Consider the following 14299-nt stretch of genomic DNA (forward strand, 5'->3'; position numbering starts at 1 on the left):
ACATCAAAAACATTCTGACTGGTTGTGGTCTTTCTGAGTTCTCTGCAACATAAGAATTGTGCTGCTATTTTTCGGTAGTCAAAATATGACTTAAAAGCTAGAGGTGGCATTTTCCAAAGGGTGCCTTGAGTATAACAAAGGTGCCTTAAGTCTAAAAAGGTTGAGCACCACTACTGTAGTTACAGGCATGTAATCAGCACTTCCATGTATCATTATATTTCCCCAAAAGTTTGCTGTACAGTTTGTAGCATATGTCTAGCCACTGGGGGGTGGGGAAGGGGGAGGCTCAGTTTCCAATGGCCCTAGGCCTCATGTCACTGTACAACAAATAGGCCTGTCTCTGATAAGGAAAAGTAGTGACTGCTGTATACGAAGAGTCTAAGTAAGACACAGGGCATCACTGTTCCATCCCCAGCAATGCATTCCCAGTTATCAGAAGTCATAGGGTTAGGGGTACCTCAAGGATCAGACTGCATCTCTGACTGTTTTAACAGACTCATGTACTTACCATTCATAAAACATCTAATCCCTTCTTTGAACCTGATTAGACCACTGGTCTCCACAGTGTTGCAAGTGGATAGACAACTGGATTAATAGTCATAAGTTACTATAAATGGATCTGTGTTAGAATGGCAGGAGGTTTCAAGTGGAGTTGGACAGAGGTCTGATCTGGATCCAGTGCTGTTCAATGTGCTTATTAGTTATTTGGATGCCAAAATAGAGATATTCCTGACCAGATTTGCAGGAAAGGAATATACACACACACTGGAGGACAAGAGAATTCAGAAAGATGTTGATGAATTGGTAAGCCGGGCCAAAGGCAACAGGATGAAGTTCACTACAAAAAAAATGCAAAGTGCTATACCTTGGAAAGAATAATCAAAAAGCACACGTGAAAATGGGTGAAAAGCGGCTGAATGGTAACCAAGTGGAGAAGGATCCTTGAGTCTTAAGGTACCACAGACTCAATACAAGTCTATAAGGCAGTACAGTTACAAAAAAAGACAAATTTGATTCCTGGCTGCATCAGTTGGACTATTAGGTGTCAAAAACACAGAAGCTGATAGAGCTGGGCACTGGTTAGGCACTGTCTAGTATTGTGCGCAGTTTTAGATTCCACATTTTTAAAAAAGACATGGCAAAGTTAGAGAGGGTCCAAACGCAGGTAACAGAGGGCTTGGAAAACAAGCCTTATGAGGAGCGACTGAGAGAAATAAGTGTGTTCCACTTGCAAAATGTCACCAGAGGTACACCAATACATCAGTCCCATATCAGATCAGCACCAATGTAAGGACAATTAACAGCACTGGCAATCAGTTGTGGCTGATAATGTGGCCAAAAATGCATGCGCACAGCCACAGCACAGTACAGCACATATGGTGGCTAGGAGCACAGCCCCCCAGCGTGGAGAACAGCATCGGGCTGGTAAGTCTGTTGTTGGGGAAGAGGTAGGGGGAGGTATGAAGACATAGATAGAGGCCCCTGTGGTGAGGGAGGGAGTGGGGCTGGGACAGGCACTGCCCAGCCAGGGCACAGGATGGAGCCATGAGCAGCTCGTTTGAGGAGCGGGGGGCTCCCATTGCTATGTGCACCCAGTGAAGGCATGAGGGGCATGTGCCCCCAGATATGCACGCGGGGCAAGGGTGGGCTGCTGCTGTCCTTGGTGTTTTTGGGAACCCCACCTGGTAGCTGCATAAGAGGCTTGTTTGTGTTTGAAATAGGCTGGATGGACACTCATCTAGGATGGTTTAGACTGGAATCTAGTCAGGGTTTTGGACTAGATAGCCTCCCAAGATCCCTTCCAGCCCTATTCATCTGTTTTGATGAATGACAAAAATATCTGAACTTCAAAACCTTTGAGAAATTTAAAAAATGTTGTATTAAGTGCTTCTAGGAAAAAAACAAAACAAAAGGAGAAGAGCATAATCAGAAGGGGTACGGATTCTGAAGCAAACGACAGTACCCAGCCAAAAGTAAATGCTTTAAGAGTATGTGTTGTAAATAAATGTATTGTAAGTCATAATTAATAATGCTAACTACAATTTGTGTAGTTACATTCCCCAAATTAAAAAAATGTTTAAAGAAAAGCAGTTCATAAATGTCTCTTCTTCCAAAACTCATCTTTCAAAACACAGGCTAGTACTGCCAGTCAGCTCACCTTAGAGATGAAGATAGAAACAGGAAGAGGAAGGGAAAGAGTGAAGCAAATGACAACAAAATTGGATGACTGAGGATCTCACTTAAGAAGCCAACTAAGCTGTCTGCCGTTCTGATAGAGCACTTACAACCAGTGTCTCCTTACAATTGCCAAAACCTATTTAAATGTGTCAGCAGTTACAAATGAATCTAAAGGAGATATTTTATGTACCTCAACAGCCATAAAATGAAATGAAAATTTAAAGTCCACCCCTGCCCCCAAAAACCAAAAGACCCAAACAAACATTCTGTCATATTTTAACTTGTGGAACAGTTTTTTTGTTTCAATATTAAGAGAAGAGAGCCAACTACTGTTTGTTCAAGCAACACAATCAGTAGAATCTGTTTCCACCACCTCCTGAACACAGGAGAGAGCTGTCCATCTGGTAAGCAGCAACTCCTCATGTAATTTTTCTTTTTTTGTTCCCCAGAGTATATATTAATTTGTTCAGCAAATTAAAATGTTACTTGGCAGAAACCAGGTAAAATCCTTTTTAAGAACACTTATTTGACTTGCAGTTAGGCTAGGTAATCTACTAATTGAATTAAACAATATATATGCTAGCACAGATAGTAAAGCATCTTTTCTTGCTTACCAGATCAATAGCTAGGGATGGAATTCCTTAAAAATTCGTTTCCTCCCTTTACCCTGTGTAGATCCATGAAAAATACAGTCATTCGTTATTATCTCAAAAAGTGCCTTAACAGCAAGGCTTCATTGCTCAGACTTTTCCATGCTCCATATATCCTCATTATGTATATTACATACAATCTGTATGGAATAGCAATTTCCACAGTACTGTAGCTGCAAACTCCTGGAACTGATTATCGTATAGAGAATTATGCCAAAGGCAGAACAGTTTTTGAGCAGTGAGGCAGTAGGTTTCAAACTAAATCAAATCACCAGTCCCAAGTGCTAGCACTGATGAAATACATTGAGAATGAATTTGAAAAACAATTAGAAGATAAAACACTGGAGCTACCCTTCTTCAGCATCTAGTATCTATGAGATTACCTGGCATACTAGACTGCTATACAGCAGAACCACACTACTCATATCCAGCTTAATTTAAATTAGGCTGCTAAGTGAAGGACAAGCTGTGCAGCTTTTTGCTTAGGCTTTTAATTCAAAAGTGCTGCTTCTCCACTCAGCTGGAGTTCATCAGTGGTCCTGCATGCAGATCAGAAAAGCTGCACCTTTTGAAATAAAGGTGCAGCAAACAGCTGGAGGACCTCAGTGGTTCAAGTGCAAGTGTCTGCTGTGGCTGAAAATAATTCCAGGCTAGTTCCCACACCTTCATACTCACAAGGGCTACAAAGCCTACTCTACAAAATACCCAGGTTCTACAGTACTCAGCTGCTGCTCTGAAGAATATATTTACTTGCAATTCCACACCACAAAACTAGAAATTGGAGATTTTAGAAAAACAGACAACACACAGTGCTATAGACTTTATTTAATATATTTGCCAATGACCTGCCATCTTGTTTCAGAATAGTGTCCACACAAGAGACTTGCATCAGAATAGTTCAGTTATATTGGAATTAATTATTTTGCTGTAACTATAAGAGAAATTTCCTTCATGCAGAGGAGGATGACACCAAACTTTGGGGCAAAGCATCCACACCAGAAGACAGGTGGGTGATCCAGGCTGACCTGGATAGCCCCAGCAAATGGGCAGAAGAGAACCTGATGGTGTTTAACACCGAAAAATCCAAGGTTCTCCACCTTGGGAAGAAAAACCTGCAGCATCCTTATAGGCTTGGCAGTGGTATGCTGGCTAGCACTACAAAAGAAAGAGACTTGGGAGTCATCATTTACCACAAGATGAATATGAGCCTGCAATGCGATGCTGCAGCTACTAAAGCGGCCAAAACGCTGGCTTGCATCCATAGATGCTTCTCAAGCAAATCCCGGGACGTCATTCTCCCCTTGTACTCGGCCTTGGTGAGGCTGCAGCTGGAGTACTGTGTTCAGTTTTGGGCTCCACAATTCAAAAAGGATGTGGAGAAGTTTGACAGAGTCCAGAGAAGAGACACGTGCATGATCAGAGGTCAGGATAACAAACCTTACGACGGCAGGCTGAGAGCCATGGGGCTCTTTAGCTTAGAAAAGCACAGGCTCAGGGGTGATCTGATGGCCACCTATAAGTTTACCAGGGGTGACCACCAGTATCTGGGGGAACATTTGTTCACCAGAGTGCCCCAAGGGATGACAAGGCCAAATGGTCATAAACTCCAGCAAGACCATTTCAGGCTGGACATAAGGAAGAATTTCTTTACTGTCCGAGCCCCCAAGGTCTGGAACAGCCTACCATTGGAGGTGGTTCAAACATCTACATTGAACACCTTCAAGAGTAAATTGGATGCTAATCTTGCTGGGATCCTATGACCCCAGCTGACTTCCTGCCCTTTGGGCGGGGGGCTGGACTCAATGATCTTCCGAGGTCCCTTCCAGCACTAGTGTCTATGAAATCTATGAAAATAGTCATGCTTATTGTTTTGTATCTACGTAGTTAAGCGGAGTAAAATTAAGGTACAAAGCATATTGTGCAGATGAAAGATGCCACGCACTTAAGCTGTTTCAGCATTCAAGAAACATATGAATAACTGGATGAATATAACATCATCTTATTCTGTAGGCATAAAAGTAAAGTATCCATTACAGGGGTGGCAATGCCCAGCCTGCAGGCCAGATCAGGCCTGTGGCAGACTCCATTTCCCAGCAGCCCCAGCCCATGTCACTGCAGACAGTTTCCATGGAGATCCCAGGAGCAGAGGGCCATGGCAGCACAGGACCAAGGTTCCACAGAGACTGGCCCAAGCAGTGCTGGCAGGGCGGATAGCTCAGTGGAGAGCTGCCTGGGGGGCAGAACTGGAATCTTGCAGCAGTGACAGCATGGGCGAAAGCCAGTACAGAGCTGTGATCTGCTGCCTGCACTTCCTGGACAGGGGTGTGCAGGCAGTGAACTGTGGCTGTGGCTCTGCCCTAGCTTTCCCCAGTCCAGGAAACTGGTAGCTCTTAGTATTCATTCACTTTTAGACTATAGACAAACAGAGCAATTCTTCTGGTGCAAAGAACTCTGAGAGACCACAGCAGGACAGAATGCTTCTGATACCGTGGATTCTTCTATGAAGTCTCTGGGTTTGTAACCATAAAAACTGGCAGTGTCCACTCTTGTGAGGTGCTGCAAGCAACTGAGCTTGCTAAAATGCCACTTACTAGTTAAAGCTGAGCAAAGCAGCCACAAATTTAGTCAAAGTGGAAGCTTGGTCAAGGATGGTAAGAAAATGATGTTCAGAAAAAATAAAAGGAAGACAAGAAAAGTCTGCCAGTCTGAATGTGTTCATGCAGACAGAGGGGACAGAACCCAGGAGTGAAAACTCAACTCTGCAAATAACTTGTTAACAGTCAGCAGCAGTAGCAAGCGTTATAGTAAAAACAACAAAGACGCAAGTAACAAAACATATAAAAACAGGTTGGGAACAAAGGGTGATGGGCACAAATGAAACTGGGGGAGGGGAGGGGTTTACGCTGGACATTAAGCTGAATACAAGTCAACAGTGTGTCCTTGTTGCAAACAAAGCCAACAGCAGCCTGGGCTGCATTAGTGAGAGTGGTGCCAACAGACTGGAGGGAAGTGATTCTTCCCCCCTGTTCAACACTAGTGAGGCCACATCTGGAGTACTGTGTTCAGTTCTGGGCCCCCCACTAAAGATATGGACAAATTGGAGCGAGTCCAGCAGAGGGCAATGAAAATGGTTAGGGGGCTGGGGCACATGACTCATGGTGAGAGACTAAGGGAACTGGGCTTATTTAGTCTGAAGAAGAGAAGACTAAGGGGATTTGACAGCAGCCTTCAACTACCTGAAGGGTGGTTCAGAAGAGGATGGAGCTAGACTGTTCTTAGTGGTGGCAAATAACAGAACAAGGAGGAATGGTCTCAAGTTGCAGCAAGGGAGGTTTAGGCTGGACATTAGGAAAAAACTCTCTCACTAGGAGGGCGGTGAAACACTGCAACAGATTAGCTAGAGAGACGGTGAGTCTCCACACCTGGAGGTTTTTAAGATCTTGCTCGACAAAGCCCTGGCTGGGATGATCTCGCTGGGGTTGGTCCTGTTTGGAGCAGGGGGTTGGGCAGATACCCCGAGGTCCCCTCCAGCCCTCATATTCTAGGCTTCTGCGACTAGGCGCCTCCAGCCTCAACGTCCCAGTGCAAAACGGGGGCCGCACTCGCTGTGCAGTGCCCGACACGGGCGGAGGCGGGTCTGTCCCCGCACCGTCCCTCAGCACAGCCCGCCGGCGCAGCGCGGTGTGGAGCAAGGAGGACCCGTGCGGGGGCGGGAGAGGGAGGCGGCCCGCGCGCCACTCACCTCATTGTTGACGTTAAGCACGTGCGCCATGATGGCCGCACCCGGCTCGAGCCCCAACCCCTTGCACCCCTCCCCACACGTTGGGCGAAGCGAAACTGCGCGCATGCGTGGTTGCGGGGTCGGAGCAGGGCAGCGCCGGCGCTCTAGCTGGGCTCTCGCTGATTGCAAGCCGCTCTAGCCCGAATTTCGGTGGCCAAAGTCCTCCAGGGACTGGGGGGCTGTCCCGCCTGAGCTGAGCGGGGCCTAGTTGTGGGCGGCCCCTCGCCATGGGCATGTAACATGGGGCGTGGCAGGGCATCCCCCTGTCACAGTAACGTGGCTGTCCTGGCTCACAGGCCGAGCTGCTCCAACAGCAGCCTCTGAGGCAGAGGCTGCGGCTTCAACCAGGCTCCCAGCCCTTACACGTGGGGGCTGCGGGTGTCCTCGTGCACTTGCACCCCACTTTGATTCCTGCTCCCCCCTTGGTTTTAGACCTGGAAAGATGGTAACCCTAGAGCTGTGCATCCGGAGAGACTGGGAACTGGTCTCAAGAGCCAAGGCTTTAAGATAACCTGGACCTGCAACCGCTCATGTACTTGGTGGCTTGGCACAGGGGCCCCCTGTAACACACACTCCCATGTGTGGGTTACAACCGCACTCAAAACCTAAAAGAAATGGGCTACTGTGTCTGCACATGCGAGAGGGGCTTCCAAGAATTGAAGGGTTGCCTTTTGTTTGAACTCAAATATAAATGATTACTCTATTCCTAAACACAGTTTGAAATTCAACTGTTTAAAGCTATGCACACAAATTCCAAACAATTTTAATAACAGGACACTATTTATTCTCCAGTTCTTCACAGATCCAGAAAAAGTACAATTTTGAACAATAATGCTGTGTACAAACTAAAGATGGAGCAGATCGGCCTAAATTCAAAACAAGTTAAAAGAAGGGGAAATGAGTTCTTAGAAGGCAATGTATTTCAGTGGGACTCATACTCTTAATTTTAGGGATAAGTTTTTGCAGAATCAGGGCCTACAGAAAAAGGGAAATCAGAAAATACCAGCACAATCAAATACATATCTGGAAAGGCTACAAAAAATCCATGTAAAAAGTCACTCCTATTACAGGTTTCGCTCTACTATCGTTTTATTTTGTTCAAGACTGATGAAAATAATTTTTTTTATTATTATTTTAAATTTTTGTATCCCAGTCTGCTGCACTGTTCAGATTATGTAGGATCGTATGAGAGGAAGTCCTTCTAAATGCAACAATCACAGTTTTCATCAGTGCTTGGCCGTTGTTTTGGTTCCACATCAGGAATTAACTGACCCCTGGGTGGCACTGTTGCTTTAAAAATTATTTTACTTTAAAAGTTAAATGTTAAGAGAATTAAATGGTATTTAATATCATAGGCTTCAGGATCTAGCATTTAGATATACTTCTGTTTTGATGTTTGGCTCTTAACTGGTGATCCGACAGACATACCCTTTAAGTGAACTGCAGCTATACCACCTTGGGCTGTGATTTTTGTCATGTCTTACAAAGCAGCAAGGTCAGAAAAGGCTAGTAGTTGGATGGGAAATATCTAAGTCAAATTCAAGGTACTACAGAAAGTGGCCTTCATGGTTCAGTATCTGGCTCTGTTCTATCTGGGTCAACATAAAGCCAACTGAAACAGTATTATATCGGTGTCCTAATAATGCAAAAAAGGGCCCTGTGGTCCAAGCTGAGCTGCCTGTCAAATTAAACATATGATTGAGGTCATTAAAGATGCCAAAGTATTTTCTGTAGATTGGAGGTGCTACAGATGGTTCCTTAGCTCTACCTAAATTCACTGTTTTTACTTGTGTACAGTGTCTTGCCATTCAGTTTTATCGCAAGCGGTTACAAATGCTGTCATGTGTGGTTGTTGTGTTCCACTTCAGAAGTGGCTGCATTTCAATTATTTATTTATGTTTGTAAATCATTTAGGGAAGTGAAACACTTGTATGCATTCAAGCTATTTTCAATAGTCAAAGAACATAATCCATTACGTTATTTGTAAGTCTCACTTCACATGAAATTGGACTCAGAAACTCAAAGCACTTCCAAGTAAACTAAAAGGAAGCCTTCCTATATCTCAGAATGAAAAACCATCCTTTTTCTCCTTTGGAAATCATTCTTAATGATGTCAGACCCTATTCAAACCTTTTCTTGTCAACTCACAAGGTGTATCCCCATGAGTGGGAACATGCATTTCCCCAGGGACAAACTGCAGTGGCACAATATGTGCTGCTGCAACTTGTCCCCAGGGACTGCCCATGTACATGTGCTCGGGCGCATGGCATACTGCCCTGGGTGAGGTAAGGGAGGCTGGGGCACCTGGGCTAGGGACAAACATTACCCATAAACTGGTTTAAGTGATCAGAAACTGACTTAAACCTGCAACAGAACAGATATTCAGTACACATAAACCAGTTTGAAAATGGCTAAAACCGATTTGAGATAAACCTGTTTGAATGTAGTATCAGCCTTAACTGATTTGGGTCAAACCAGTTTATGCAGTGTCTGTTCCAGACCCCTTCCTGGTTTAGTTTAAACCAGAGTCCCCCAGCATCCCAGATGCTTTGCAACTCTGGGCAGGGCTCTGCTCTCTGGTCCAGCCCAGCAAGGCTGGCCCCACCCTTCGACTTCCTGGCTGGAGCTGCTGCAGAGACTGTAGGTAAAGCAGCATCTGCCTGGCTTCCTCCTGCCCCCCACCTCCCCTCACCATGCCCTGCTCAAGCAGGAATCCCCCTCCCCTCTGCCTTATACAGACACTTCTCAGCATTAGCTAGCATACCACATGCTGGCTACGGTCTGTGCTGTGGGAGAGAGGACAAAGACAGACAGGACAATGTCAGTTTAGGGCTTTTTGGAGGTAATCAACAGGTAGGTGGTAAGGTCCCTCCATTCCTTTCTTGGAAAAAGTTGTTTAAGAGGAGCTTGAACTAATAAGAGAGGCTGTTGTTTTGTTTGATGGCCTGATAAATGCTAACAACTCCCTGCTGTGTAACTAAATGCTCTGTTATCAACAGCAAGGGTTGGGAGGGAACCCCTCCCTAATCAGAGCATCCTGCCATGGCCTGGCCACTCCCCCCCTCAGCTCTAGCATCCCCTGGCTTCTAGCCTGAGCCACTGTAGGCATGTGCAGGCATTTCCTCAGTCCAGAGGGGATGTCTGTTTGATTACAAACCAGTTCAGCCTAGCCAGGTTAGACTAACCTACAAAGAATGAATCAATTCAGGGTCAGGCTTTTTAAATGTCTGTCCCTAGCTCTGGGCTAATCCCTGCAGCCTGTCCTGGAGAACTTCGGGGGCTGCAGCCATGGTGATCTGACAGCAGGGAGCCTGGCCAGCATCCGGAGCTTGGCTCCGGCCAGCCAGGCTCCAGTTTCAGGTGGTGCATGCTGCTACCATTTGCACCACTCTGCTCTTTTTAGGCACAGGTATTGTTGGACACCTCCCAGCTCCCCCCACGCTGCAAATTAGCAGTGTGCGCAGTGTATGGAACCGCAGATGGGCCTGCAGTGCGGCATACTGCACATGCTTGCTTGTCTGGATGCATCTGGAGAATCAAAAGTGTGCCAATGAGCCTGTGACTCAGTGAAGCAACCTTTGCTAGTCCTGGCTTGGTGTGCATTAGAACTGTTGTCTGTCTCTCCAACCTCTTGTGTCAGGACTTGCCTCTGTCATGCTTGCCTGTCAATTCCTTCTTATCAGACCAGTGAAAGAGCTCATTTTCTCACTAACTCTCATCACAAGTTCAACACCAGTGGGTCTGCTCTCTAAATAACTTTCTATGCTTTAACTCTTTGTTGAGTTGGTCTCTGATGAAAATTTATATATTGTCTGGTTTTGCTTTTCTCTTTTGAAGCTCTAAGCCAGTGGCCTCCTAGAGCATGAAGTCATCATGCTGCCCTAAGTCAATCTCAGCATTGTCATTTGCTCTTGCTCATAGTGTAGATTCAATTTAATTCAAGTTTTTCTTGTCAGCTTGTCACATCTGGGAGGGTTTGTGGCCTTGCTGTACATGCCATTTTGTTCTTTTCTTTCAACCTGGGGCCCTCTGGCCTTTCGGTGCACCTATTTCTGTTATGTCTATGCATCAGCATTTTCTTCTCGTGCTAGGACATTTTCTCATGTTTTGACACTTTTTTTTGGCAATTCAGTACAGTTCAAGGATTCTTTGTGCTTTCTCCTGCTTAGTGTATAGTTCAAAACATGAAGCAATGTTAGTATATTCAGTACTCAGCATTTGCTTCTTCATTGTCAAGACCCAGAGTCGATCATGGGAGGCACAGTGCAAATAAAGCACTCTGGAACTGCTCTCACTTATACTAACCCTTTATATAATGTAGACATATAGGGAAACTTTTGACCAGCTGTTCAGAAACTGACCACATAAGCAGGGCACTTGTAAGATAACCAGGTATATAGGACTACTTTTGATGGTCTGTAAAAGAGGAGGAAAGATGATACCTGCATTTTCTTCATGGACAAGCCTCTGAACCACAATATGAAACAGTAGCCTTCCTAAAACAATATATTTGTATTTTTTCAGCAGTTAGAATAAAGAGATAAAAAGGAATTAAAAACAGTGAACACATTAGATGCATATGTAACCTCACATTTCACATTACGCTGTTAAACTTTTCTTTTTTATTCCAAAACCAAACTACCAAATCATTCTCATGGGTACAACCAGATGTGTGGGGTTAGAGTTCAGAAGCCAAAGGTCAAAATACCAAAAGTTCAGAAGCTAAAGCCCAGGCTTGCAATACCTGTCTGACTGACATATCATTCCAGGAGTTGAGGCAGGCCTGTGGTCAAGGCTAGGCTAGAGGTAAGGAGCCAGGGAATTCATTACATATAACAGGATAAGCAGGAATGAAGTACTGGGATCCAGGGAAGGGGCAAGGCTGGAGGCAGAGCAGGAGCACCCAAGGCAGAGGCAAGACAGAAGTGTGGCAGGAATTCAGAGCCAGAAAATCAAGCTGAGGGTTCAACAGCAGAGTCAAGGTCAAGACAATATCAATGGGTCAAAGCTGAGAAATCCAAGACAGGAGCAGGTATACAGGAGTCAGACAAGGAAATCCACATCACAAGTACTAAGAACATTGTTGCAGGGGGAACAATGTTGTAGGGTTTTATAGCTCTCCTGTCAGGGGCCTTTGGCCTTCATTGCTCTTCCCAGGTCACCTAGTCCCCTATAAGGAACCTCTTGGGAGGGCCTAGATTGGGCTAGGCCAGGTACATGTCCAGTCACCTTGCGGTGCTACAGCTTGGCACTCTGCCTGCAGGTGCCATTGATTGGGTTTCATAATCGTGGGGCCCTGGCAGTGACACAGTGGGATAAATTGGGAGGTAGGGAGTAGGAGCAACTGCCCTGGGTGCTGACTCAGGGAGGAAGGTGAAAAAGAGTGGATGCTGCTGGCAGCTGCACGTTTGCCCTTGCAGCAACAACGAGAAGTCATAACTTCTGCTTTGCCCTGGGCTTCCAGCCATGTCCCTACACTGCTGCAATCACGCTTTCTTAATAACACCAGATGATCCTTCTTTCTCTGTTGCCTTAATCACCCCACCCAGAAAAGTTTGGTTTAAAAACCCTTGTCTTCTCAGGGGAAAGCAGTCCATTTACTTGTTGTTCAATAGTTCCTTGCTTGCTTTCTTCAAAGGGTGTTTTTCCCCAATCTTCTGGAGCATGCAGCAGGGCCTAGCCGCTCCTCTGTTCTTTGGTAATTACATCCATTCAATCTCAGTTGTAATTAGTGGCCTGATGGCTCTGTACCTCCATAGCTAAGGATGCTGACACTGTCTGATCCCATTTGTTTGTATAACACACCATCTTAGAAGTTAAGTATGTAAATTACATTTTAGGAAACAGATTGAAATATGCAATTAATGCAGATGCTCATAGGCAATGCTGTGGGGTGGACGGTGGGGCACATGGCCCCCCTGATCCAGTCAACCAGAGCACAGCCCCTTCTCTCTCCACTGCATGGCCCCTCCCTCCCCCTCCCTACCAGAGCCTGCTCCAATTCCCCAACACAACTTGTTCTGGTCCTGGAAAAAGGTAAGCCTGATGGGGCTCTTGGGAGTGGGATGGGCCAGGGAGGGGCGGACGTGGGGTAGTGGTGTGCTGTGCCCCCCTGAAGCAGTTTTATGGCCGCATGGGCCAGCAGTGTGTTGTGGGCGGAGGGCACTGGGCCTTGGTGTGTGGGACCAGGCCCATGTGCGGGGGGCACTGGGCTGCAGCATGTGGGGTTGGTCTCCTCTGGCCCTGGAGGGAGTTTTTGAGCTGCACAGGCCAGCAGTGTGTGGGGGGCCTGGCAGGACCCAGCCTGTGGCTGTGTGAGTGGGGGGCAGGGGACACTAGGCCATAGTGTGTAGGGCTGGGCCCCCAGGGACCTTTTGGGCCTGTGGGGGAGGGGTACTGGGCCCTGAGGTGTGGGGCCAGGCCCTTCTGGCCCCCAAGGGAGTTATGGGGCCCCATAGGCCCATGGAGGGTTGCAGTGTGTGAGCCCAGCCCCTGCTGAGCTGCAGAGTGATTTTAGGGGCCAGGCATGGTGTCCATGGGTGAAGGGAATGCCTCCTTGGCTGCCAGCTTTACAGGAAGGCTAGGGACTGGGGCTAGGAAGTCCTGTGGGGGGGGCAGAGGGAAGTGCCTGTTGCCCCTACTGGCAGCAGCATGGCCTGTGGTTTCAGGCATAGTGGCTGCCATTTTGTCTCAAAGCAAAACTTGCCCAAGAATGCAGCCAGAGTGGCCCCAGCTCTGCTTGGGTTTTTTTGAGTGGTTCTAAAGTAGAAAAGTTTGAGAACCACTGTATTAGACTGTGCTGCATCTAAAGGAAATAAAATGTTGCTTTCCAGTTGATTTGAGAAAGAGGGAGATAAACAGATGTACAAAAAGCCACAGCTTTCAGAAGCAAAGTGAGCTGCAAAAGACTGAAGCAGTACTGCAGGTGGTAGGCTTGAGTTCAGTTTTTATTGCATAGAAAATTGGGATGTTCACAGAAATACTGGTATTTTAATTGTAATGTTTTTTGACATTTCTGATTTGCTGATTATTTTGGAGTGGGTATTAAGACAAAAAGGAAATCACTGAGCATTCAGCTTGTAAGTAGGGAGCAACTAAAGGCTGCTTGTGACTGTGAATTGTTTCACCTCTTGTGCTTGTCCTGCCAAAAGAACAGAAAATCTGAGGGTAGCTTAGGTCCCTTCACACACACACCCTAAGTCTATGTTTCATTGTGGTCAGGTACTAATAATGTACCTTTTCTTTAGCTTTGAAGAATGGCAAAGAGACAGTTGAGTTTGGACTTTTTCTGCTCAAAGAAGGCCAAGACTCAGGTCCAGGGCCATTCCTAGGGGGGGCAAATTGGGACGGCCACCCTGGACCCCATGCTTTGGGGGGACCCACAGTGCCGGGTGGAGTGGCCATGGTGACTCCGCGCTGCTACCGACTCCAGCTGGCTGCTTGGCATTTGCCCCCCACCCCCCCTGCCAAATCTGCTGGCAGCTTCCTCACATCTGGTGTCAGGGTCCCACACAGGTTGATTTGACTGGGCCCCCACACCCTGCCCGGGTCATCTCTGCTCGGCCCCACCCCCCAAGACTCTGCCCTTCTGAGAATCCAGCCCTCAGTGCAAGCACTTCAGTTCTGAAATATGGTACCAGAAGCAGCCACAGTGAGAGGCACACTCCAGATTGAGATGCCACATCATGCA

The 14299-nt window shown here is 46.5% G+C and overlaps 1 protein-coding gene across 2 annotated transcripts in view; it reads right to left on the minus strand.

Moving 5' to 3' along the window:
• SRFBP1 (serum response factor binding protein 1) overlaps positions 1–6715 on the minus strand; it is a 221935-nt gene extending 215220 nt beyond the window's left edge. The window contains exon 1 of one of the 2 annotated variants that reach the window (XM_019516829.1): positions 6571–6715. In XM_019516829.1, coding sequence (XP_019372374.1) covers positions 6571–6675 — 105 coding nt within the window. In that variant the 5' untranslated portion in view covers positions 6676–6715. The remainder of the gene's footprint in view (positions 1–6570) is intronic. The other variant, XM_019516830.1, reaches the window with a different exon arrangement.
• Positions 6716–14299: the final 7584 nt, after the last annotated feature.

Source organism: Gavialis gangeticus, unplaced genomic scaffold (assembly GCF_001723915.1).
Source record: "Gavialis gangeticus isolate Ggan-Ray unplaced genomic scaffold, GavGan_comp1, whole genome shotgun sequence".
NCBI lineage: Eukaryota > Metazoa > Chordata > Crocodylia > Gavialidae > Gavialis > Gavialis gangeticus.